Source organism: Coffea arabica, chromosome 3e (assembly GCF_036785885.1).
Source record: "Coffea arabica cultivar ET-39 chromosome 3e, Coffea Arabica ET-39 HiFi, whole genome shotgun sequence".
NCBI classification, from domain to species: domain Eukaryota; kingdom Viridiplantae; phylum Streptophyta; class Magnoliopsida; order Gentianales; family Rubiaceae; genus Coffea; species Coffea arabica.
The window spans coordinates 44,820,549-44,847,223 of record NC_092315.1 but is presented as its reverse complement, the minus strand read 5'-3'; the positions used below and the strand labels follow the sequence as shown (position 1 = coordinate 44,847,223).

The window sequence follows — 26,675 nt, the reverse complement described above, 5'->3', positions numbered from 1 at the left end:
CTTTTATAGTCTAGTATTTTTGTTTAAGCATGTCAATAAAGAACTGGAGTTTATGAGGACATGAGTTGATCTTGAAGAACAGCGGTAAGGTTAAAAGAATTTCATATTGACTTAAGTTGATCTTGGTGAACCGATTTCAGTTAATTCAATTCAAAATAATTTTGTTTAAAATCCAATTCCAAATTTGGTATCAAATTTTCGACTTCAATTTTAAACAGAAACCGATTTTGATTCTTAATTATTTATTTTTTCTTGAATACATAATATTGATGTTGTTTATTTTTATGCCTAATGAATTATATGCCTATGTTACAACTTATTATTAAAACATGCTTCAAAAAAAAACCTATTATTAAAACATATATTTACATATACAAATTGATTAATGAATATTCACTATGTTATTAATTATGAATACATCTATTACTACCTTTCTTCTACAAAAAAACTAAATAATGCAAATTAATATAGATAAAGTTGTAATCATGTCTACTACTTTATTACTTATGACAAATTGTGTTAGTGTACTTACTTCTTACCATATACAATTTATATGGACACATGTCATAATATTCATATGATGGTACTTCTTTAGAGTTTATGAATAGCTGATTTGTGTTTGCATGAATACACTTAATAAATCACATGATATAAATAATTAATAGTAATTTAGTTAGTCAAGATGGAGAAAATCGATTTTTTTGAGTTAACCACATTTATTTTTAAGTTTCTGTACCAAATATGAAAATAAATAGAATGATGAACCGATTTATATAAATTCATTTCCAATTTCAATTTAATTTCAATTTTATATTGAACAGAGAAAACCAATGTCGACAGGTCGATTTAATGTCAACTTAGCAGTGATTTTAAGTGCGATCCATTTTTATGGTTTACAAATGGACAAGGAACATGATGAGCCTACTTTGTAGTTTAATTTCATGGGGGTTTTCCTCAAATCAAAAGGCAACAGCAAGTGCTACCTAATGCAATTAATATGATACAAATTACAAACCTAACTAGATCTAATTTCGATTTAACTGCTTCAAGTTATATAAACCTGACTTCTAGCATCTCTCTCTTGCCTTCCCCATACCCCCTTGACCAATTTAAAGTTAATTTCTCGAGTTATTTTCTTACACTTTTTTACATGGAATTTTTTTAATATACTAGTGAGACTAAATAAATACCAATAAATGAAAAAGGAGAATTTAAATTTGAATAACGGCAATGTGTTTTTCATCTAACTACAAGTGTAGAAAAATATTGGATAAAAAACAAAAAAGTCCCCTGTGGTAAACCTAATACACAGAAAAGCCCTCCATGGTTTCAAAATATATAACACGACCCCTCATGTTTTGAATTAAATTGTAAAGGTGACGGAATCCGTTAAACTTAATGAAAATGGATGAAATGACCAAAATGCCCTTATATAATTACGCAAAAGACAGTTCAAAAAAATCATTTGTTTTATTCTCTAAATAGAGAGAATTGAGGGTTAAGGGGTAGAATAGGTATATTTGATAAAAATTAGGTATAAAAATTTTTTTTTAGGTTCCAATAAGTCATTTCCGTTAAGTTTAACGGATTCCGTCACCTTTACAATTTAGTTCAAAGTATGAGGTGTCGTATTGTATATTTTGAAACCATAGGGAGCTTTTCTGTGTATTAGACTTATCACAGGGGGTTTTTTTGTTTTTTACCCAAAAATATTTTACATTGATAGTGTAAGAAAGAATACTGTATTTCTTTACAGTTATCTAATTTCTACAACATGCTTAGTTCTATTCTTTACAAGTATAAATATTTTAAGTGGTTTGGAACTAAACTTGTCTTCAGTGCTGAATTTCCTTTGGTCTATTGTGTACTCCACCCATTCAAATTGGTGAACTGGTTACCCACTCCATCGGTATCTGCATGTAGTGGAACTCTTCTTTCTTTCCTTGTCTTCCATTTGGTCATCTTTATAGTTTCCATTTAAATCTCCATTTCATTTTTTTTTATGTTATGCAGGTTCTAGTGTATATACTATCAAAATATATATAAGACTAGTACACTCCAAGCACATGGGTGGCAGAGGCATGGAAAAAATTAGTACACCCCAAGCACTAGATAGATTTTAACCAAAGGGGGAAGTATACAGGAATGGATTGATTGGAACTTGAAAGGGCAAAATTGGGGAATAGATGAGGAACTTAATTGGCAAATCATGTTTCAGCAGATGGAGTATTATGCACTACGTCAAGAAACAATGCTGAGTCTGGAGAATTTCATTTAGAATTTTATTTTAAGGATCAGGGACCAGACAAGACAGGTGCAGAACTCTAAAACAAATATACTGCCTGAAGGCCAAAAAGAACTAAGATTCATTGGATGGGAAAAACCTCCAAGTGGGTGGACTAAGTTAAACGTGGATGGGGCATCAGCAAGAAATCCTAGGAAGGCAGGTACAGGAGGTTTGCTAAAGGATGATTCAGGCTGTTGGATAGGTGGATTTGCAGTAAATATTAAAATAGCCAGTAACATTGCAGCGGAGCTTTGGGCAATAATTCATGGCCTTGATCTAGCATGGGAGAAGGGTGTGAAAAAAGTGATAATATAATCAAATTCCAGAGTGGGCATTCAGCTGATTAATGAAGTGAATCGAAAAAGCCCACACTTCAATTTAATTGGGATGGCGCAGGACAGATTGAGATGTCTTCTATAAGGAAAGCACATTCGGAATGGTTAGAGCAGCAGCAGATAGAGCACAAAGAGAAAGGAGAGAGCACAGAAGAAACAGTCCCTAGGCAAGATGCTCAGGATCAGAATTATGTAAATGAAGGAGAAGTGCTAATGGAGGTGACTACAACCACGAAGCAAGGGCAGCTATTTGCGGGAATTGGAGTCACAGTTAAGCTTTTTGAAAGTAACACGATGATAGGGTGGGCACTGAAAGACATTAGTTCTGGAAACAAAATCCTAGATGAAGCTCTGGCACTGAAACTGGTGTTGTGTAAAGCTGTACAACGCAAGTGGAGCAATCTTAAGCTGAGGTTTTGTAACAAGGAACTGTGGAGACAATTAAAACATCAGAGCCCAACGGACAGCAAAATGGCAACAGTACTTGAAGACATCTCTCAGTTACAGAGATTGTTTTGCATGTGCTCTTTTGTTTTGTATAGGGAAGAAAATATGATAGTCAGTAAAAAACTGAGTGTTGATGCTTTAAGCATTATTGTGGATGAGGAGCGACAGCTTCCTCAGTGTCTTTGAACACTAGTTTGTAGAGTTTCGTTCGAGCCGTTGCTCGCACTTGTAATTTTTTACCATCAAAGCAATGAGATCATCTTATCGTTTCGACAAAAAAAGAGAGAATGCAAGGTAACTTATTCGTGGAGGGAGAGTCACTCAAGAACTGATAAGCTAGCCAAGATGAGTTTGAGCATGCCAACAGGAGTAACAGAGCTAAAAGAGCCACTGAGATCCTTGAGACCCTTTCTAGCCACCCAAGTCCCGAAAAAAGAAAAAACTATAACCCCATTTTACTAACATTGTTTTAATTTTTCACTTAGCCAAAAAAGTAGATAGAGGTATAAATAATATATATACCATTTAAAATATCTATTATTGTGGCAAAGTCCTTGGTATTTTGGTTATATTTTATTTTTCAATAATTCATCATAGACTTAATGAGTTTTACTTTCAATCCAAAGATTACACATCGTAACCAGTAGCCAGGAATGGCATGAATTGAAAGGCCAATTAATTTGCTCTAAAATCACTCTAGAAATTGATTTACAATTTAAGCCTTTACTATATGTAAACATTGTTTGTTGTTCCCTTGTATGACTTTTAACATCGTTGTTTTGTGTATAACAAACTATAATTTTATGATTTAATAAACGTAATGATATTGTGAATCTAAAATGAACTTGATAAATTATGATACTATTAGTATTTGTGTGTCAAAGTTCAAACTATTAATTATCCTCATAGTCTAGAGAAGTTTGAAAATTTTTAGACCTATGACTTTTAAACAATCAATTGTTGAAAAAATTAAAACAATCAATTGTTAAAAAATTTAAAACATTAAAAGAAACTATTAAAAAATTATTTAGTTCAAATGCAAATATTGTAATATGACATTGACAATCAATATTTGATAAAAGAATGAATTTCAGATAACATAACCACATACAAATCACGTGAAGTATTAATAGTTTATGTCAAATAAAGGAATAATTTCATAAATGTCCCCTAAGATCTCTGACTATTCATTTAGTTCCCTCAAAGTTTTAAAATTTACACTTACCTCCCTTGATTTGACACTTGGGTAACCAAAACTTAAAATAGGTCAAAATTTTAGTGAATATTCTAAAATGCCCTTATCTTATAATATTTAATTTATTCTTCTAAACAATTGTAAAGTAATTTGGCACAATTATAAAAGGAATGAGTGTCATTTTTTTATGCCAATATTTTTTGTTTGATTATAACAATAAATCTTTTTCTATAATAGGCTATTTTCATATTTTTTTATTAGGGATATAGATTCTTTCTAAAATCGAGAAGATAGTGTTGTCGTTTGTTTTTAAATTTATGGACTAGTTTTTTTTAAAGAAAAGTTTATGGATTAGTGCAATAATGGAACTACCATAGTTTGGTACTGATTTTTAGCCATTTGTTTTAGTTATTTATTTATTTATTATTGATTTTGATACAAAAAAAAGAGCTAACAAAAAATTGGATGATATTAAAAGTTACCAAAAAAATATTACTAGTTTAACATTTGATTGGGATAGAGGTTAGAGACAACATTCGTTGTTCTTCTATATTTTTAATGAAATATAAGAGAAACGAATAAGAAGAAAAAAGGAAAAAATTATAAAATCCATCCCTTGTATAAACATGAAAACAAGGGAGTTTTATTAAAATATTAAGATTCGTATTGTCATTTTAAATGGGTAAGGGAGGTAGGTGTAATTTTTGAAATCTAAGAGGTACTAAGTGAAATTGTTAAAAATCTCAAGGGAGGTTTCTGAAACTATCATAATCCAAAAATGATACATTCATTGAAACAACTCAAATGTGCTTCAGAATTGAAATGTGGTTTTTTTATTTTTATTTTTTTAGTGGGGAGAGAGAAATAAGATTATTCTGTAGAATTGCAGCATTATTCTCCTGGTACATGTAATTTTGAAAGCTGACATTCTACAATTTTATCTCTTCCACATATCTTTGAATTTTCTTATTCATTTTCCAGTTTTGTATGTGGAGGTATATAGTGTCTGGTTAAACCTGCTTTTGGTATAATTTGCTATGTACGTCTCAACCAAGTCCATATAACTTACATTCTTGGAACGGTTTATGGTATAAAGCAATGTTTTAAAAACCGGACTGTTAATTGAACCGGTGAAGTGAAAGGGTCGAGGTTCAACCGGTCGAACCGATTCAACCTCGATTCAATGAATTTTTTAAAAAATAATTTATATAAATATATATATGTACAAAATAAGACATGTAATGGACTAATTTAATACTTTATATGATGAAAAGTTTACTATTTTTTAATAACTTGGATTTTTAAAAATAAATTTTTAAATTATAAGTTAAAACAAATAAATTTCATCTCAATTTCAATTATATCTAAATCCAACCCAAAAATATCACAATATTTTGAAATTATACAAAATTCACGTCTATGAGAATTTAGATATTGTGAACTTAAATTTTATTCTACGTTTTGGGATTTAGAAATTGCAATTTAAGAAGTTTGGAGTTCAAAGGTAGTCAAGAAAATCGAAAATAGAAATGTAAACTTGACAAGAAACAAAAAATGAGATAAAAGTGAGTGGTTGTGGCATTAAATAATTTGGGTTAAAAAAATAAATCTTTTTTAACTTTTTTCAATTTAATGGACAAAAACAAAATTAAAAGATAGAAGAAAACATCAATAAATTAAAAATAAAGAGGTTTGATTAAAAAGGGAGTGACAAAAGAAAAGAGGATAGAGAGAGAGAGAGAGAGAGAGAGTTGAAAATTAAAAAGAAAGAGTCATGAGAGGATGAGATTTTGTAAGAAAAATGGAAAAAAGAAATATGAGTGTTTGCTTTATATAAATAAGTTATCAAAAAAAACTAATAAGATGCGATGGTGTAACGGTTAATACATTGGTCTTCTATTACAAAGGTCTTGAGTTCGAATCTTGATAGTTACAAAAAAAAAAAAATCAATGACGGTTTTTACAGTTCGACCGATTCTTGACCGGTTTTTCTGACAAAGTCAACTATAGCATTGAACTGGACCGGTGCCATGGCCGGTTCGCGGTTCAATCGGTCGAACCGGCCGGTCCGGTCCGTTTTCAAAACATTGGTATAAAGCCATGTTTCAGAATAAGCAACCATCCACTCAACCAGCACTCCGTACAATTTACAGGACAATGCTCTGCTTATGCATCTTCCAAACCGACTCTAAAATCTAACGCTAACTGAAGAATAGGACTAATTTCACTTTGCACTACTAAACTTGTACCACTTTCTTATTTTGCACTCTAAACTTTATTTTAAACACTTTGCATCCTATACTTTCAATTTTAGATACTTTACACCTAAATTATCAAGTTTGTCTCATTTAAATCCAATCGATAACAACATTAGCAAAATTAACGAGATAAATTATGGTACAAATTAATGACAATATATCGTTTTATTCTAATTGCAGACGTTATTGGTTCCTGTTGATTACTTTTGGTATATGATCATTGATTTGTTTGTCCTAAACATTAGCATTGTTATCAAAATTTATACAATAAAAGACAGTGCAAATTAATGTCAATATATCATTTTGTTGTAAAAGTGATATCTTAGCTCCTTTAGACTATTTTCAGCAAATTATCATTGATTTCCAGAGTTCTCTATATCCGTTAATCTTGCTAACATTGTTATTGATTGGACATAAATGCAACAAAATTGAGAAATTTATGGTGCAAAATATCCAAAAGTAAAATTTAGAATGCAAAGTGAAAAAGTGATACAAATTTAAAGGTGCAAAGTGGAGTTTGTCTGAAAAATATGTTCATCATGATATCATTCCCCACTTCATTTCCCTATCATTCCAATTCAGATGCCGATTCCGAAGTGCAAATGAAACACCTCCTAAGTTCAAGTTTTGTTAATCATTTGTGACTAGTTATTCTTTAAGGATTTACACTGCATGCTGAGATCTGTCTTGGTCACAGAAAAAGGAAATGGAAAACGTACTAGCAGTCCTTCCAGCTACACTCAGTAGATCATGTAAGATCTCACCGTTGGTGGCTGAAATCTTTAAAAATAAAAAAAATTAGTGGAAAAATAAGCAAAATTCTCAGCGTAATGCAGCTGCAAGAAAAGTAAAAGGCACATTACGTTAGCTAATTGTGTAGTAAACTAGTAATTAAGGAAGTCACCTCAGTGCCAAGTAATTTTTGGTTTTTCCAGATTTTCTAGTACAGCTAGCTTGCAAGTCAACTGCCTACTTTTTGTTTTTTTCCTACTTTCTATTCAAGCTTACGTCGTCGCACCTATAATAGTGATGCTCAGTTTCTTAGTCAGGCAACTCAGCCTAGAGAGGAAGCTAGTATAAGTGTCGTAAGATTAATGCCTTGTGGTCATAGGTAATTATTTGTACATCAAAATTTTGTCAAACTTGCAGGATTATCTTAGTTGAGTTTCGAAACTGTCTGTAAGGAGGGTAGCATGAAATACTTGGCCCCCCTAAGTTGCAATTTTGGTCCCTAACCTATATATAATAGGTGTTTATTGTGCAATTAATTGAATATAAAGTCATATAAAGTCATATAAATAAAATTTAAGTGTAATTTGAGTTCATTTAATTAAGAGAATAAACTTATAGACTCATTTTATTCTTTAGACGATCAAAAGAAAAGTGACGGAGAAAACTTATGCCAGACTAAGGAGAGGGAAAGAAAAGAAAGAATCAGTTTTAGTTGCTTCACAATGGAGGTAATCTTAACACTTTATTTATTAGTTTTTTTTAATGAGATTATAGGAGGTTTCTTTGATAAGATTTTTAGTGTTAGTCGAATTGTTAACAACTTGCTGGAAACCATGCGATGGAAATATATAATGAATTATAACTAGGGGTGTAAACGAGTCAAGTCAAATCGAAATTTAGCCTAATTGAGCCGAACTTTAACTTATTTTTATGAATCTCGAGCTTGACGAGTTCAAAATATAAAGTTTGAACTCAAGTTTGAAAAATAATTTTTCTTAACAAATAATAAAATATTAGTAATATATATGTAATTTTATTATTAATATATATATATATGATTAAACCGATTCGCGAGCTAACGAACTGAATATTTTTGAGTTCGAATTGTCCAAGTTGAAGTCGAACTCAATTTGAGATCAATGTTGACCAAACTCATGTCAAACTCGAACTCAAGTTACTGACGAGCGATTCACTATGTTTGCACCCCTAATTATAACTGGATAGGTGGCTAAAAGAAGAAGACTAGAGAGATGACATGAATTCGATGGATGCATAATTATTGCATCAAAACAAGATGGAAACAAATAATTTGAAATAATAACTATCCGTGCGATTTTTGGAGATTAATGAACTAAACCCGACATCATAGATATCCAATGTACAGCGGTGAGTACTGTACTGTAAACCTTTCCATAAAAATAAGCAAATCAAAATGTATCGACTATCTTACTTATTAGCGACTGCTGTTCATCCCGCCTTAAAACGGTATAAAGACTTACAATTAACGTTTCAGGAACCAACAATGGATATAACATAAATCAGTTGTTGCTAGTTACACTTTCGAAGGATGATTTGTTTTTGGTAATTTTACTGCATATAAAGATCTGTCTTGGTAAAAGAAAAAGGGGAGAAAGAAGTAGCAGTCTTTCCAGATACAATAGATAGATCATGTACGATGTTTTCATGCGTGGTTGAAATCATACTTAAATCAGCGGACAAAAATGCAGAACCGTTGGCGTAGTGCAGCTGCAAGCATGGTTGAACCGGCCGAGTTGATGACGACTCGGCCGAGTCATCACCATCTCGGGAGGTCCGAGACGATACCGGGACGATACGATTTCGAGATACTTGACTCGCCGAGACGTCACCGTGAAGGGTTGAAACGGCTGAGTCACACCGAGTCACTCCAAATCATCCCGAATCAACTCGAATTTTTATTATTTTTGCTAATTTTTTAATTATTTTTGTTTATCATATTTTTTACAATTTTTAGAATATTAAATATTTTAAAAATTCGCCGCGACCGATGTGTCGAAACCGATGTGGAATAGTTCAGGCCGCAACCCCAACTGCGAGCGCGACTTTGAACCATGGCTGCAAGAGAAGAAAGAGGCAGATTAGTTCTTGAGCTGATCATGTGAAACGATGGCTGCATCTTAGTTAAGTCGACTACAAGTCAAGTGCAAGTCAAGTACAAACGTTTTGGTTTTCCAACTTTCTAGTGAAGCATCTTTGCGAGTGCCAATTTTTTTATTTTTACAGCTTTCTTGTCAAGCGTTTTTGCACCTATAAAACAGATGCTCAGTTTCTTAGTCACATTGCAGCCTACAGAGAGAGCTGTTTAAACCAAAGATGAGCTTAAAACACTTTTCTCCCTTTCTGTTGTGTCTATGTGATCTTTTCCCTGATTCTGAAATCACAATCTGGAAAGATTGTGGTCTATTCGGGCCAAGACTCGAGGGAAGGCACCTTGTGGGAGACTTGTGATCTGGACTGTATGAGATTGTAAACATAGCCTTCCTCTCAAAATTTGGCCATGGCCAAACTCCTCAACTTAGCTGGTCATTGTACGCCATCATCTGTTGGCTGCCCAAAATTGAGCAATAGCATTCGCCTTTGTCAAAATAGAGGAATTAAGGTCATGGTATCAATTGGTGGTAGCGGTAGGAGCTATTCTTTATCATCACCTGATGATGCCCAGAAATTGGCTGATTACTTGTGGCATCATTTTTTAGCTGGTCAAGCAAATTTCAGACCACTATGTGATGCTGTTTTAGATGGTATAGACTTTGACATTGATCAAGGCAAAACTCATTATGCTGCTATGGCTCAACGATTGTCTACTTACAGCCAACAAGGTAAAAAAGATTACTTAACTGCAGCACCACAATGTATTTTCCCTGATCGGAAGCTAGGCAATGTATGGATCCAGTTCTACAACAATCCCATTTGGTGACTGGTGAGTTCAACTCTGGCAATCCAGACGACTACAAAAACTCATGGAAGCAACGGACATCTTCAGCACAGGCAAGGGAGTTTTTCATTGGTCCTCCAGCTTCAAAGGCAAAGGCAGATGCTGGAAATGGTTATGTCCCAAAGCAAGTACTAACATCACAGGTTCTGAAATTTGCCAAATGCTTAGGAATCGATATTATGATAGACAGACTGGATATAGTTCCTCTGTGAAGAGGAGTGTCTAAAGTGTGCGGAGCCATGTTAGAATCAGTTGAATAAGGCCTAAACAGAGCACCCTATGTGCCTTTAACCATGTTTGTATCAGTCAAATAAAGCCTAAACTTCTGTGTGTGCCTTTAACCTTTAATAAGAACCTTGATCATAAAAGGTAATTTCTACTTTTACAATGTAGCAAAGTTGTTAGCATTTTAGCAAATTACTAGAGCTTGAGAGGGCCTAGAGTTTTCCAACCTGTCAAATTAATATTGACTTCATCATAATGAGATTTCTTCAATTTCACAAAATTTCATCCAATTCAAGTATGATCCCCTGGAAACAGAAACTCTTGCATAAATGACAACCTATTCCAACCATTGAGAACTAAATAGCACAAGTCATTTTTTCGAGAGGTACCTTTTCTGCAGTTGTTTATTAATTTGCATTTGGCATTCCACATTGTTTTATAGAGAGTTGCTTGAAGAACGGCACTAAACTAGTCATTTAATTAGCACACTGATATCCATTATACTCATAACAGGAAATTGTTGCTCTGTAGATTTGATGATAACATCCAGAGGTTTTACCAATTGCTTACTTCAACAAACTAGGGTTTCCCTTCGCTTCAGTTTTTCTTGTTGGAAGAATTCTGGTAAAAGCAGAGTCCTACTTCAGTCCAAAATACCAAGAACATAAGCGTCACTTGTTCTGATTGTTGATTTTAAGTTTGAAACCTGTTAGGGTGATCAAATTGTTCTGAATGTGCTAGCATTAGCATCGCAAAGCCAAGAAGATACCATGCAGAATAATTTTCTACGACAATCCAGGCTGGATCCTAGTTTTCATATAAGATCTAATGCAAAATGGTTGCAGATAGCTTACATTAAGACCAGCTGCAACAAGTTAATTGTACTTCTTACCTTATCAAATTACTTCAGAGTAGCGTCTGCTTAACAATACAAGTTAGTTCATAAGAAACAGAACCAATTTTAGGTAGGATCCAGGTTATCCTGTGAGATCTAAAGCACCACAATATGTATGGTGTATGGTGCAGAAGGCTTATACTGTAACACCAGCTACAGTGATCAAATTGTACTCGTTTTTTAGTAGAATTGAGTAGGGATGGCAATGGGGACGGGTACCGCGGGCAACCGCCCCGCGGGGGTTGGGGCGGGGGTGGGGGGGAATTTTTTCCCTCCCCCGCCCCGCCACCCGCAAAAAAAAAAGTATATATACATATAAATAAATATATATAATATGTAATTTAATTAGTTATAAACTTATGATAATGATATTATTAGTTAGATATATTATATAATGTAAATTAGTGTATGTAATATAATTGATATTATCAATTATATGAATAATTAGACATGTCTACTAATAGAATTTATTAATTAGTTATACTAAATTTACTAATACATTTATACTAAATTTCTAATCACACTTAATAGAATAATACTTTTTTAAAAAAAAAAAACACAAACACAATAATGAATTAGTGATTGTATTTGTACCAAAAGTGAAAACTTGACTATTTTAGTTGTATTTATTTCATCATGTTGGATTGTATTCAAATAACTTTTGTTTGATTGTTTTTATGAGTTTCAATTGTAAAATTACAATGAATAATAACTTGATGATGTGTTGATATTTTAGTACTTGATTATTTATTAAAATTTAACTATAATAAAATTTTATTAACCCCGCGAGGACAATTTTATTAACACCGCGGCGGGGGAAGCGGGGCGGGGCGGGGGGAGTGGGAGGCGGGGGTCGGGGGGAATTAATAGGCAACGGGGCGGGGGGTGGGGGAGAGGTCCCCCGCCCCAACCCCGCCCCGTTGCCATCCCTAGAATTGAGCCTAAAGTGTGGCATTTGTTGAGCAAAGCCAAGAAGATGCTTTTCTGACTGATCAACTTCATAAGATCCTAGCTCCTTCTGAGATCTAAAGTACACCACAGTTGAATAATTCAGAAAGCTCTTATTACACTATTAATAGCATTATCAAACTGTACCTGTTGTTCATCAAATTGATTCATACATGTTGCATTTTCTTTTGCTGCCAAGAAGACATATTGGTTTTCTTACGGAATCTAAACTGAATGACTGCTGCTTATGTGATATGACATAATCTAGGTAGGATCTTGTTTAGCTATGAATAACACCTAAATGTTGCCCGTCACAAATAACATTTAAAGCTGGTTGATCCATTAGGTCCTGTCACCCAGAAATTAGAGCGAGATACGTCTGAATATAGATGGCGCATGTAAACGTTACAAAATTGATCCCACTTTTACCAGTTCAATCTTAATCTCTTCCTTTGACTTAAAGAGGGGGAGGAGGTGGGTGGTAAGGGTATTTTGGTAGTCATCATTGAGAAAGAAGAAGATATAACCCTCACAAGATAAATCATCTACATTCAAACCATCATTTCCTATAGTTTATTTATTGTCGTACATTAGTATCCTATAATGAAGAATATCATCACCCCGTACACTCGTATGAATAAAATGAAAGGAAAACAGCCTCAAGAAGAAGTTAATATGAATGTTAACAAACAAAGAACTTACAATAAAACCAATCACACAAATCTGTTAAAAGGCTTCCTCCCAACTATAGCTGGCATAGAAACTGTTGATTCCACACTTACGTCTCCAATAGATCTCATCGATTCATGTTTCTCCAGTACCTTCTGAGAAGTAGCTTCTTTGCTAGATGCTTTGTTCCACTTGAAAGAACCTATATTTGGAGTCAAAGGAAACGAAAATCGTCTCTTTGAGTCATTTCCTGGAGTACCAGGAAGTCTCTCCTTTGGATTGCTACTTGCTCTCACTTTGGCTTTGGCCGAGACAGTAGGTGCCATGTAATTTGGAACAGAAAAAGGTGGACAGCTAGTAAGACTATCAGTATCATTCATTGGAAGATCAAAAGCAGATTCAGCTGCACTGGCTCTTGGTCTTGTATATTTCATAAGACCTGAGCTGTTTGGTGGTGGTGTTCTCGTTGGAGTGTGAAACTGCTTGCCTCTACCTGGGACAGCTGATTTCGATGACCTTGGTGTCACTGATTCATGATTGTCAAAAGCATAATTATGATGCTTATAGTTGCTTGCTTGAGGTCGCGGACTACGCTTGTACTCTGAAATTGGCCTCGGAGGTGTTAGATGAACATTCTTGGCAACAGATTGGTTCTCTGAAGGATTTGCTGGAGGAAGCTGACGTTCTAACCAATTCCACCACCATGGGAACCCATTGGATCTGATGTCAAGAGCTGCTTGAGATGACCTTGGATTTGCTTTCCACAACTGATGCACAAAGGGAGGAGGAAATGGATTACGAAATTTAGAAATTTAACACCTGGATATTGATTACTTCCTGCAATTTGACGTCTATCAATTAATCTTGTATTAAAGTTAAAAATAGTTGACCCACTGAGCAGATTTATCCTTATTTACATACTAGAGTTGCACATCTTCATCCTTTCTAAAGCATGCAAGTTCATGTGATAGGGTGTCCATTTACAAGCTCAGCATTCCAACTAAATTAACAGTTATTCTGGTCTCTTGTCCAGTCTATTATTTGGAATCCATGATTCTAAAGTCTAATTTCAATGAATAACTTGACAATACATACTAGCAAGAATAAAAAGTTGAAAAAAGCTATAGAAATGGACTTGGGAGTAGCAGAAGCAAATTTGAATTGTAACATATCCCCCCCCCCCCCCCCCCCCACACCAAACAAAACCAAAGCCGCATTATAAATAGTTGACTACAATTCCAAAAGGGAATTGAGGGGAAAATAAATCTAATTATGTTGTAACTAGGAAAGCCAACTGCACCTGGTGAGAGTATGCATAGGCCATAGCTCTCTCTCTCTTGATGACTGCCTCTACTCTCTTCCGGAGCCTTGCTTCAACTTCCTCTTTAGTTAGTAAGCTATCATCCCAATCTTCATTGTTACCTGCCTCAGACTAAACCAAGTACAATTCTTTAATGATACAACCAAGTAAGAAGAAGTATATAAAAATGGAAGTCTATCACAGAGCCACACGTCCATTTTGTAAATGGTATCATTCAACACCGGTCCACACAGAATAAAAGACGCAGCATAATTTGCAAAGGCATAATTTGCAAAGGTAAGCAGCTCTTTGTATAACCAGTCATGGGTTGGTAATACATGTTCAGCAAACGACAAAACTTTCATAGTTTTGCTTTGTAGTAAGTTCTCTTGAAGCAGATCATTAGATACAACATCAAAATGGACTGAAGCATAAAGGAACACATACTGATGTTATGAAACTTATAATTGACTAGTTTAAAGAAACAATGTAAACAATTCATAATGAGTTGCCATCTAAAGAAAGGGAAAATGAAGACTCTGTCCATATATATGACTTTCACTACCTGGTTCAAGGTGCATTTGCTCAGTGTACTCTCTGCTTCCTTGTCATTCTTACAAGATTGGCGCTGCATTGCCTGGTTTTCCAACATTTGAATTCTGCGTGACTGAATTTGTGTTTGAACTCTAACCAAAAGCTGCATCTGTTTCATGGCATTCATGGTCTGTCGCTTCACATTCTGGCCTCTCACCACACCTTGAAGCCTCACTAACCCCCTCAAAGCTCTGAAACTTCTCCTTGCCTATATAACAAAATTGTTTTGTGATCTTATTCCTATTAGAATATGTTACAAAGTAAGAATGCTCAAGAGGCAAATTTAGATACACCCCAAAAAAAAAAAAATTTCAGTAGACATAAAAAAAGAAAACTGGGTAGAAAACAAAGTGTTGCACTCTACATCACAGTGGCACGTGGAAAACTTTTTTAGGGAGAGGTCAGAAAGCACACAGTACTTCAATTTATGCTTCATAATTGTTCACAATGTGCTTCATAATTGTTCACAATGTCATGAGGCTATATAGTATGTCCTGATGGTTTTTGTACTGTAATCAAGTGGAATGATATTTCCCCTTTGGTTTAAGGCAAAACTATTCCAGATAAATGCCAGAATAACTAAATCAAACACAAGCAATGTTTCTTGAGATCTAGCTTTGCAAGTTATACGCTAGACAGAACTCATGTCCAGTACTGACCATAGGCTACTAAAACAAGTAAACTATTGAATAGCATGAGCATTGAACACATTGTCCTACTAGATTGTGGAAAATCATGGCTTTCTCCAATTCTATCTGCATTCTTGAAGCTACCATGAAAATTTAATGACCGAATGCAATTAAATTATTTCAAATTTGGGACACAGACAAATAGTTCAATTCTTCTGATAGCAGGGGAACAAACAGTTCAAATTCCGATTAAATTGAAAAATTACCATGTAGCCTCTATAAGCTGCCTGGATCTTGGTGGCTGCAAGGTGAAGGTTTTTCGACGTAGGTTCAGGCCTGTAAACATAGTTGGTTTCCCTGCGGATTTGGGGTACCACAGGAGAAGCACCCCTTGGCGAAGCAGCACGAGGAGGAGCTGGCCTAGGGGAAGCCACTCTTTGGGATGGAGCCCTAGGAGAAGAAACCTTTGGAGAAGCAGCCCTGGGAGAAGTAACCCTGGGAGAAGCAGCTTTAGGTGAAGAGACTCGTGGAGAAACTGGCCTCACAGGTAATGCTGGTGGTGTTCTCGGAATTTCAGAAGATGTAGTAGGTCTGATAAATAATTCATCTGCTTCACCAAGGATTTTCTCAATGCTACTTGGTTCCCTGAAGAGGGGAATTAATGATCTGTTCTCTCCATGCTTCAATTTACCTCGTCCCTTCTTCTTTTCCTTCGAACTTTTCTTATCTGTTCCCTGCAACAGTCGAAGCAAGCTTGTAAATCACTTAGAAGACAAGCGCTTTCTTACATTCATGATTGTTTCAAGCCAATTGAGTGGTGTAGGGAAAGATACGAAGTATAAACATGAGTCATATACCTCAGCTAAAGCTGCTCTTACCTAACTGAGCTAGCTCTGAGCTACCACAAAACTTTTTATTTCTTTCAGTAAAGTTTTTACTAAATCTGGGATCAAGCACCAGAAAATGGAACATAACTGTACATTTTCATTTTGTTGGCGACCAAAATGATAATGCATTACCCAATTAGCTTTTCAAGATATAACAAGAGAATACCTCCTGACAAACTGTTGCATTTTCTCAATATTATCAATTCAAAGCCTAAATCCAATCGAACATAGTTTCACTTATGCCACTAGCAACTTATTAGTCCTCCTGTGAAGCAATTTTATGTTCTCCATCAGACTAGGAGCCATTATGCACACCATGCTTTTGGCTTTGACAGGAAATACTAGAAAGGAGAAATCTGCTTATCTTGAGAAAAGACCCACTTACATCATTAGGCTTCTCCTTGGAGCTGGATGAGAAAACTTTCTTGATGGCTGAAAACCAACTCCCTTTCTTTCCCATATTTCCAGCATCAGTGTTTTCCCTTGGATAAGCTGAAACACAGAGAATGGTTTAGTACTGCTTAATTGCAGTTTCATCTTATCAAGAAATTTCTAGATCACAAGTAATCTCATTTGTAATAAGAGCATGTCATCATCTTGAAGATACAATTAGAAACCATCTCCACAACGAAGCTGGAAAAGAAAGTATTTGATCCTTGTCATGTATAGACCACGATTTACCTATGCAGCAATAAAAACATGATATTCGTCTTGGTCTTTCTTTTCTTTTTACCAACATTTCCATTTGCAGCCGAAGAATATCAGCCTCTATCTTGCCAACAATCTAATAAATAAAGCAACAGGATACACAATCAAGGAATATGAGTCAAAACATTGACAACGTCAAGCTGACCAAGTCTCTTCTGACCAAAACAACACATTTTACATGCTAGAGCACACGCAATTGTCCATCACAAGGTCTACCAAGGGACTTCAGCTTGATCTAAGGCAATTAACCAGAATGGGCCTCAACAAAAGCAGAGAGGCGGGTCCCTGGCAGGGATGGGGGGATTTGGGGATGTGGAGAGGTCTATTCTGGAGCAAAATATTGGTTGGAGAAAACAGAGATTTTCCATATACACACATCTTTGCAGTTGTTAACATCGAGCAATAGATAAAATTATCCATTGTCATGGTTCTTTCTATCTCTCAATAGAAGCCAAAATTGGATTTTTTTTTTTTTAAAAAAAAATTCACAAGAGAACACAGTTAAGCCAAATTCTGTCCAAGCGAATACATACAAGAGAGAAATGACATATAAATATTTTGTCTGTTTTTGAGCTTGCTTAGGTAAAAAAAGAGGGAAACAAAGCCATAAAAGATATATATCACAAACCCTGTAAAACCTTCCCTATATATATAGGAAAATTATCTACTTTCATTTTCCAAATTAATATAAGTTAAGAGTCCAAAAAGGTGAAAAACCAAGGCATAACAGAACTAAACGTGCAAATTTCACCAATTTCAACGGACTGAAGCCCATATTTCAGGCAAAAGTGTCAACAAAATCAACAATTATGACATAATAAACAAACCAACTTGCCCAGAAACCAAGAAAACAGTAAGCTCTGCTACCATTACCAAAGATCAATTAAAAAAGCTTACTTTTTTGCACCATACTGACCAAATTGACACAATCCCAAGAGAGATCATGCAGAATTAAGTACAATTAGCAAGCAAGAACACATTTTTATTGCTATTTTACCTTAAAATTCTCTCCAACCTTCCACAAACTTTCGGAAGAAAAAAGCTGCAAAACCAACAAAGTACTCTAAAATTTTTTGAAAGAAGAATTCTTGAAGATTTCAGCCAACCTCAGCCTTACTGCTGCATAATACCATGCTTCTTTTCCTCATACCTTTTTTGGGTTCAAAAAAAGAAATATAATGGGCTAACTAGAGAGAATTATACAAGTAGAAGGAGGAAGGACTAGGACTCTTCTCCTTTACTTTCTTTAATTTTTTTCCCCCCTATGTTTGGAGAATCTGGTTCTTGCTTGGAGGGGCTTCACTTTTGTTACAACTTTTGTGGTTTTATAATTTTACTTTCGGATTGTTTGATCATTGATGATGAAAGGGTTCATTTAGTATTGGCTGCATATGGAGTGTGAAGAGCAGTGGGGTGAAAAAAGGGGAGGGGAGGGGGAGGGGGTTGGGGTGGGTGGAATGTGGATGATGGATGAGGGAGGTTGGCCAGTTTCTCACTCAATGGCTTTGGCCACCTTTCAACTACCTTTACTTGGATGGGAAGACTATTTTCAGCACACAACAGCAGATAGATAGGATAGCAATCCACCACTTAAATTATTTAATCAACTGTTAGGTACCTTCTTTACTCTATCCATCTTCCCTCTTTAATTTCTTGCTATCATTCTTGTAGTAGTAATTAATTTGGAATGAACTTTTTTATATTTCAAAGATTTTTTTTTATAAAGGGGACCATACAAACATGTTATTATACTAAAATATAAAAATGAGTGAAAATTTGCACAAAGCGAATTCACAAGACAAGATTCGAATCTTAAATTTAATAAGTATTTTATAAATGATAATATCGCAGCTAAATTTTTAATGTCACATCAAATACGACAAGAAGATCACTTATTTAATTTGAGAAGGCTAATCCTAGTATTTCATTAAAAAAATTTGGGCATTAGAGTCTAGAGATTCATCCCAAATTGAGCAAGGCAAATGTTGATTATGGGAGGTAGTAGAAGCATTGTAATTAGATGATTTGTTGAACCCAACATTAACAACATAATAAATTTTTATTAGACAATAAAAAAGGGGGTAGGGCATGGAAAACCCACTACTATTTTGGAGCGTGGAAGGACGCTCCCCTTCCTCTTTTCTTTTTTTTTCCCCTGTTTTATGGGTAGAGGGTAAAGAAATGGAGAGGGACTGCAGCAGAGAGAGTTAAAATCCCATTTGGCCCCCACATGTTGGGAGGGAGTATTGGCTCTCTGAAATTTGGCATCCCAGTTCCCACATGCCCCTTGGAGATTCCTTGGACAACCCAAAGAAACAGGGCATGCCTTTGGCTCCTGTAATATGGCTTTGCGCCAAGGAACAATTTTGTATTGTAAGCAAAATTTAATTTTGTGTCCCAAAAAAAAGACAAAAAATCATTATGACATTTCTTCTTTTCCAGAAAATGACTATTATTTTTGTTTTTTTTTAAATACTGAAATGTTATGTTTCGACTAATTTTTGTATATATTTAAACTTTAATTTAACCTGCAGAGTCACATTATATTATACTTTGATTTGTTACATAATTTAAGATTATGTCTAACAACTACGATATTCATCTTTCAATCATTAGTAATATACAGGACTTCGTATTAATAATTTTCACCCTGTTTAGTAAAAGAAAATTATACTTTTGAAAAATTCTATTCTATCTGACATATGAGTTACATAATAAACACAAACTAAATTGATGGTCCGTCAGAAATTTTTATATTTGTATTTATCGTTTAGAAATATCGTAATTTTCAATCGATTTTTTGTAGATGAATTCAACACTTTTTTTTTCTTGAAAATTGGTGCGAAAATCTTTATCTCCTTTTTTTAGTGGCAATGGAAATAGTTAACCTCCATACAAATATAATAGGCTATATATCATTTGGACTCAACAACTTTTGATATGTGATTATTCATCACTTCATTAAACGCACAAAGCGCCATGCTGTCACAGGTCTAAGTGATATGAATTGCACATCCGTAAAGCAATTCTTGATTGTAACATTGCATCTATACAAGTGGACAGCAAAAATGTTACTTATAATAGATCCAATTAGGGTGGCCTATGCATTAAAATTCACAAATTACTATTCAATGAATATGGAAGCAAGGCAAAGATCATATCAGGCAATAATTATAGCTAGTGTCTTAACTTTTTGTTGTGACAATGTACCGCCTAAACTATTAGGTTATGCTACTTTGACCCATTTTGACATTTGAACATTTGATTCTGTATCATTAATTTTGTACTTAGGCAACACATTAATGACATGGTTGTAGTATGTGACGCCTTTTATTATCAAGGATAATGGTCTCATTAATGTTTAGAGACCAATAATACATTTCGTAAATCCAACCAGACTTTTAACGTCTAGTTTTCATTGGGATCAAAGTTATGACGTGCAAAGATTTTAAATAATAATCATGGCGAGATAAAAATTTAAGATGCAAAATATTCCGATAATCTTTTTCACGTACGTTACATCGCTATCTATAGAAGGGAAAATGGAACACTACAATAGTAAAAATAAGAGTAATTCTTAACATGTTGCTCAAGAGAAAAGCATCTTTAATTCTTTATTCCTTGAGCCAATCCTTGCTCCTCAAACGGCAATTATATATAATTCTGCTTCATTATCATCATTAACCCTTTGTATGTAGCATAAGAAACTTGCTTTTGGACTTGTCATGCCTGTTGAATTGAATACCCTTAGTCCTCCACGGAGGCCAACACCAACAAGAAAGCTCCTAGTCCCAACCGGCCAACCATTTTGGAATAAAATATAGAAAAACACACATACACAAACACATAATCATATATTTTCTTCTTTACTCTTTCACGCAGACACACAGTAGTGAGACACACAGAGAGATAGATAGTAGTGAAAAAAGGGGCATAAAGCTGGTCATGTATTTTGATGAGGAATGTGGGACATGATTGGCACTCAAATGGAGCTAGAGCCTTGTAATTCCAGCCATTGGATCCCAAGAAAAGTTGCCCTCTCGAAAGTTAGTACTGGATTCCAAACATGATTGTGTTTGAATATTTTATTTGCCAAATTGTTGAATGCTTTCATTGCTTCACCATCATGTCACACAGTCTTTGCACATGACCGTTGCAATCTTAGACCTGCTACAAACGTTTAAAGCCCTTTTTTGTTTTCTTGTTTTTGGAATTTTAGAGGGCATAAAATGTTGAACCATGAATGAACAGATGGAAAACATTCACAAAATCTTAAAGCAATTTAGTTACAGGTGTCTGATGACTGCATGATTACTACAGGTAAGGAAGGAGAGTTAATTTTATGAAAGAATAAAATCTAAAAGGTCTTATATATTTAGGTATTATACTGAATATAAATTAAGTCCCCTAACTAGCGCTCTTTTTGTACATTTCGAACATCATTTGAGAAGATGAATGTGTATTTATCATTTGTTAAGTTGTGACTGATAAGTCATTTAAGTATTAGCGAATTGGAAACTTAGAGAAAAATTAACATGCTAGACTAGAGTTAGTTGAATATGTGCCTCAAATTTCAAGCTATGATAAATAATTACATATTTTTTTGTAGTATCCATACATGAGAAGTATGATTTTGTGTCAAATAATAGAAAGTGTAAAATTTCTCACATAGATAACAAGAGAAATTGACTTGAGTCTATTTCAAGTTCATCACATTATGACTCGGTCCAATCCCAAGTCCTCTTAATGAATTTGCATCTGTCAATCTCTTGTCACTCTCTTTCTACCAAAAACAAAAACAAAAAACAACAGAAAAAAAAAAAAAAGAGGCCCTCTCTTTTTTTTTGTTGGGGGTGTTGTGGGATTATTTTATTTTGTTTTGTTTTATTTTATTACTATTATTTTTTGGCTGTCATCCTAGCAATAGCTAAGCCCACACCTGTCGTTTTGTTTGAGACAGAATTCTGCAAAAAGAATGTAGATTGAGAAAAGCCTTTCAGTCCCTTGTGTCAAGTATGGTTGACTTGCTTCAAGTTGTAGTGACTTAGCGTGAAGACAGAACTATAACTATTTTTTTTTTTTATTGGAGAGGACAGCTCAAAACAAAACCGGTGCATTTAATATAGAACAATGATTCTACAAGTGCCCTCAAAAATTAGACCTCTGAAGAAAAAAATCATTGTCATATTTATATGGGCGAAAATGTTCTTGTTTGGATTGTAATTTTTTGAAATTTTTATAAAAAATATACTGTAGTGATTTGATATATGTGAGATAAAAAGATAATTGAAAAACGTGTTCACGAAATGTAGAATTTTTTTAATGAAAACTAGCATTCCAAACAAGGGATGATTACGAATCAGTTTACACAGCAGTACATCCTTTACATTAAGCAATGTCTCCCTATCTACTACTTCCTACAATATCTCCCTATTTACTACTCTATATATAATCTACCAGAATTACTATGAAAAAATCTCAAGACTAAAATTCCATTCTAAACTCAGTTCCCAATTTGCTTTTAATTGACATTAGTTTCCCTAACTAGCCAGCAGAATGCATTTTATTTATAATAGTACATAAGATGATCAGCTACCAACCAATGGATATTTAAATGCCTGATTTTGGACTCCGATGTGGCTTGGGGTGCTTAAGAAATTGATAAGATTAAAAAGAAGATTAATCCCAGCTCTACCATGCATGGAGCTCTGAAACTACAGTATACTGCCTTGTTTGGATTGCATTTTCTTGAATTTTTTGTAGAAAAATTATTGTAGCGATTTGATGTATATGAAAAAAAAAAGTAATAAGGAAATGTGATCACGGAAAATGATGCAATTTTTCTGCGAAAAATGGCTGTCCAAACAAAGATAACACTAAAATCGAGTGGTTCCTAGAATGGTTCACCAATAGAATAGCACATTTGTTAATAAAGACTTATATTGAATATGGGCATGGTAATAAATTGACAAACTATCATTTTCGAGTAGAGGGAGTAGCTTTCATCATGGGAATTGTTTACTAATGTTAACTATTCCTAACGCAAACTCCATTTATATAGAAATATCAGAGGATTTTTATTTTTATTTTTTTTTGGGACCAGAGTTGTTTTCCTAGTCGATACGTACATGCAGTAGTAGATTTCCCATCTAATACAAAAGGTTTACCAAACAGAAATCTTGGTTGTTGTTCATTTAAGAGGACAATTAAATGGTTTATTCAGGAACTATGCATAACCCTAGGAATTTCTAGAATTTCTTGCATCAAAAGAGCATATATTTTATCTTTTATCTCATTCTACCACTGTATTCAATGTGTTTTTTTTTTTAATAAATATCTCTCATAATTGTTTAGAGTTTTGGTTTTGAGATAATACTAATGAAGTATCCAAAGCCATAAAATATGGGAAAAAAATAAAAATGTTGAGGTATTTAGCAAATCTTTTTTGTCAAGCACTCCCGAAAGATATCCATGTATGATGACATAAAAACGAAAATGAGTAATGGTGTTTTAGCTTTTGTTGGGATTCATATTAAACAGTAAGAAAGGAGATCATCAAACAACATATGAGAAAATTGTTTAGTAAAACTCCAAGTGGTGACATCCGTAGAGAGAATTTATACAAAATTGACTAAATTGAGCAAGCCTAAAAAAAATGGTTTTCCTTTCTAATATAATCTTTTCATGTGATATAACCTTTGCTAGAACAAGAAATACTAATTATGTCTGCAACATGAATAAGTATTTTTGTAACCTGTCTTAAAAAAGGATTTGTTTAACTTGAATATTAATTTGTTTTGTAATAACAAGAAGTAAAAGATTCATATAAAAGACAACATACATATGAACCTGTCTAAAAGAAAATGAAAATGTCAAATCTAGAAATGTAATACCCAATATATCTCAAATAATATTTCGCTTGCATCATAAACACATTTTCTAACCCACCTTTTTATATTCCCAATCACATTTTTGTCTCACATACATCAAATCACAAAAAGTGCTACAGTAATTATTCGAAATAATATTTCAAATAATATCCAAACAAAAATACTCCATTATTTTCCTGAGTGGGGAAATAGCGATGTCAACTTCTTATTTGAGGATGAATTATTAATTATATCAACGTTGACTACTCATAGGATGTTGAAATTAGTGTTAAGGTTTCGTACATTCATCAAAAAGTCCCTTTTTCTGTCACAATCTGAATATATATATATGTATGTATTTCCTTCAAGCTTTCAAGATCCTTCGAGACTTTTGAAAATTGATCCACCATTAATATACGACCTCCATTTGGCAAAATTTGGTTAGCCTTAAAACATTGAGTTTCAAACATCGACTGCTTGAAACCCCAAGAGGCAAGAAATGAAACATCATCAGATTGGAAAATCAAAATTGAGGACGTTGATTAAGAAAAACTCAGAAGCACTTTCCGACATTGTTTACCTAGGAAGGAAAAATTTTGGGACGTGGCAGAACCAGGATTAATGAGCAATTATCTATCCCTTGAGTTTAATTGTTGTTTAATTAGGATAATGTTATTTACATTCTTTGCTATCTGACTTTGAAGTCATTTCATTGTCTTTTGGCCAAGTAGTATTCATTGTTGAATTTGTACGAGTAGAAAAGTACCAAGGATTAATAGGTTTAAACATTAAGGAGAAGACCTTTTATATTAGTGATAATTACTGAAATTTTAATTGTTTAATGAGAATCGTGAAAGATTAGAAGGAAAAAAATTAGGGGAAGAAATTTGGAACAAATTGGGAAAAAAAAAAAAAAAAGAAGTTGTTCATTCTCTTGCCTAGTCTACAAAATTTTTGCAGTTGAGGAGGGAAAGTAAAGACACCTTCGACCAAACATGACTCTTATTAAGCTTTCGATAACTTCAATCTTATTCAACATTGTTCAATAGAAATCAAGCTTGAAATTTATGAGAAAAATAAACAAAGCAAAATGAAATTCAGGGTTGATGTGTTTTGCATTTGATTCTTTTTCGTTTCCTGAATAGGGGAGTGAGAGATTATGAAAGTAAGGAAGGGTGCTGCTGACAATTCTTGATATCCAATCTAATAGCTACCTTTCAAGATAAACATCACTTACGTAATAGAGTTGGTAGATAGATTAGAACTTAAAAAGCAAACTATTAACACAATGGTTGTACCAATAAAATAAATGTTTCAACTGCATGAGTTTCAACAAACAAAATATAAATCTTAGAGTTGTAGTGTTCTCAAATGTAGCACGTCAATTTAGGGTTGCATCTTCCATAACCAAAAAGAGTACAAAATCAGTACTAGAACTCATGTTGGATTTATTATCGAGACAAAGAACAATAGCAACACCACCAAGCTTTACTTCCCTTTCCCTGTCCCTCTATTTCTCTTTCATTAACACACAGGCACGTTGTGTCATAAACAGCAAACAAGTGTTGCCATGTCCAAAATCTACTCTGCCATTGGTTTTGAATATCATCACCTTTTAGCCTTTTTGAAGATTCCTTGAGTAAAAGAAATAGCAATCCAACAGATATTTAGTCGTTCTATCAGTCCCAATTTCTTCTTTTTCTTTCTTTGGATACTTTATTTGGTACTGTCAATTCAACAGTATACATTTTGTCCCCTAGATGCTATTCAAATTAGTCCGAATGCTTTCCTAACATGAGTGCGGGATAGGGTCGGTTGCTGCAGTTCCTGTCCCTGAAAGGTAAAAGGTTAACATTTGCCAAAAAAATGTAAGACTTCGCGTTTGAATTGTAATTTTTTAGAGTTTTTTTTTTTAGAAAATGTACTGTAACGATTTGATATATGTAAAGTAAAAAATTAATTGCAAAATATGTTCACGAAAAATGTAAAGATTTTTTGATGGAAAATCCCTTTTCAAACGAGGTTTGTAATGTCCTGTGTGGATCTCACTGAATTTTGTTCTATATTTACATCATATTGAAAGTGATTCATATTTTGAGTAAATGAACTTGCATTTTGTTGAATTGAGCAAAACCATCAAAAAACGATATATCTCCTTTTGTCTAATAGAGAATATAAAAATCTTGTGTTAAAGTTAATAAGCAATAGGAATTAAGCAGAGGGCCAATTATGAAAATGAATGACCAAAAAAAACATTAAGTGTGAATATTGCAACTAAAGGGTTGGTGTAGTTGGCAATGAGGAGGGTTGAACTGACATTAGTAGTTAGAGAACAACCTCAACAATTTTCTAATACATCTGATTTCGATAACATAACAACTATCCTTGTTTTACAAGTTCATTGCATATTAATATACTTTGGAGTGCCTTTCAAGCAAAATAATCATTCTAAAAATGGAAGTACACTCTGTCTAGGATCTTTAGGTTTGTTAATCTTGGGTGACCTAAAAAGGGTTGTTAGCCTAGTGTCCATGGAGCAACAAGAACCCAAATTTAAAGGGGAAGAATGTGCATTAGAGCATGAGACCATGATCATTTGATATCCATTAGTTTAATGTTCAATCTTTCCCAAGTCTCATCCACTTGTATTTAGGCTGTGCTACTATCAACAACTTGTTTTTTCTTCATTGTTACAATCCTTGCTCATCCCATAACAAGTCACC

At 33.9% G+C, this 26,675-nt stretch overlaps 1 protein-coding gene and 1 pseudogene across 2 annotated transcripts; one reads left to right on the top strand and one right to left on the bottom strand.

Annotated features, from left to right (window-relative positions):
- The first annotated feature begins 9,655 nt into the window (after positions 1 to 9,655).
- LOC113737827 (basic endochitinase-like) lies at positions 9,656 to 10,454 on the top strand (annotated as a pseudogene).
- A 2,365-nt stretch (positions 10,455 to 12,819) lies between these two features.
- On the bottom strand, positions 12,820 to 18,506 carry LOC140038290 (protein IQ-DOMAIN 13-like). Of its 2 annotated transcripts, none has more exons than XM_072083526.1 (6): positions 18,081 to 18,506; positions 16,761 to 16,867; positions 15,755 to 16,222; positions 14,831 to 15,067; positions 14,266 to 14,397; positions 12,820 to 13,732 (listed from the first exon to the last, which is right to left on the bottom strand). In XM_072083526.1, the coding sequence occupies exons 2-6, from the start codon at positions 16,833 to 16,835 to the stop codon at positions 13,010 to 13,012; spliced, it is 1,635 nt and encodes a 544-aa protein (XP_071939627.1). In that variant the 5' UTR covers positions 16,836 to 16,867; positions 18,081 to 18,506; the 3' UTR covers positions 12,820 to 13,009. The 2 variants fall into 2 exon arrangements, with proteins under 2 accessions (XP_071939627.1, XP_071939626.1); XM_072083525.1 differs by lacking the exon at positions 18,081 to 18,506 and adding an exon at positions 17,057 to 17,174.
- Between the last annotated feature and the right edge of the window lie 8,169 nt (positions 18,507 to 26,675).

What these genes read in the sequence shown, in the direction of transcription:
- LOC140038290 (XM_072083525.1), bottom strand. Translation starts at nt 17,120, where the DNA reads ATGGAAATGTTGGTAAAAAGAAAAGAAAGACCAAGACGAATATCATGT. An exon ending in CCAAGGAGAAGCCTAATGAT is followed by an intron (nt 16,223 to 16,760) that starts GTAAGTGGGTCT and finishes CGACTGTTGCAG; the next exon opens with GGAACAGATAAGAAAAGTTC. An exon ending in CAGCTTATAGAGGCTACATG is followed by an intron (nt 15,068 to 15,754) that starts GTAATTTTTCAA and finishes TTTGTTATATAG; the next exon opens with GCAAGGAGAAGTTTCAGAGC.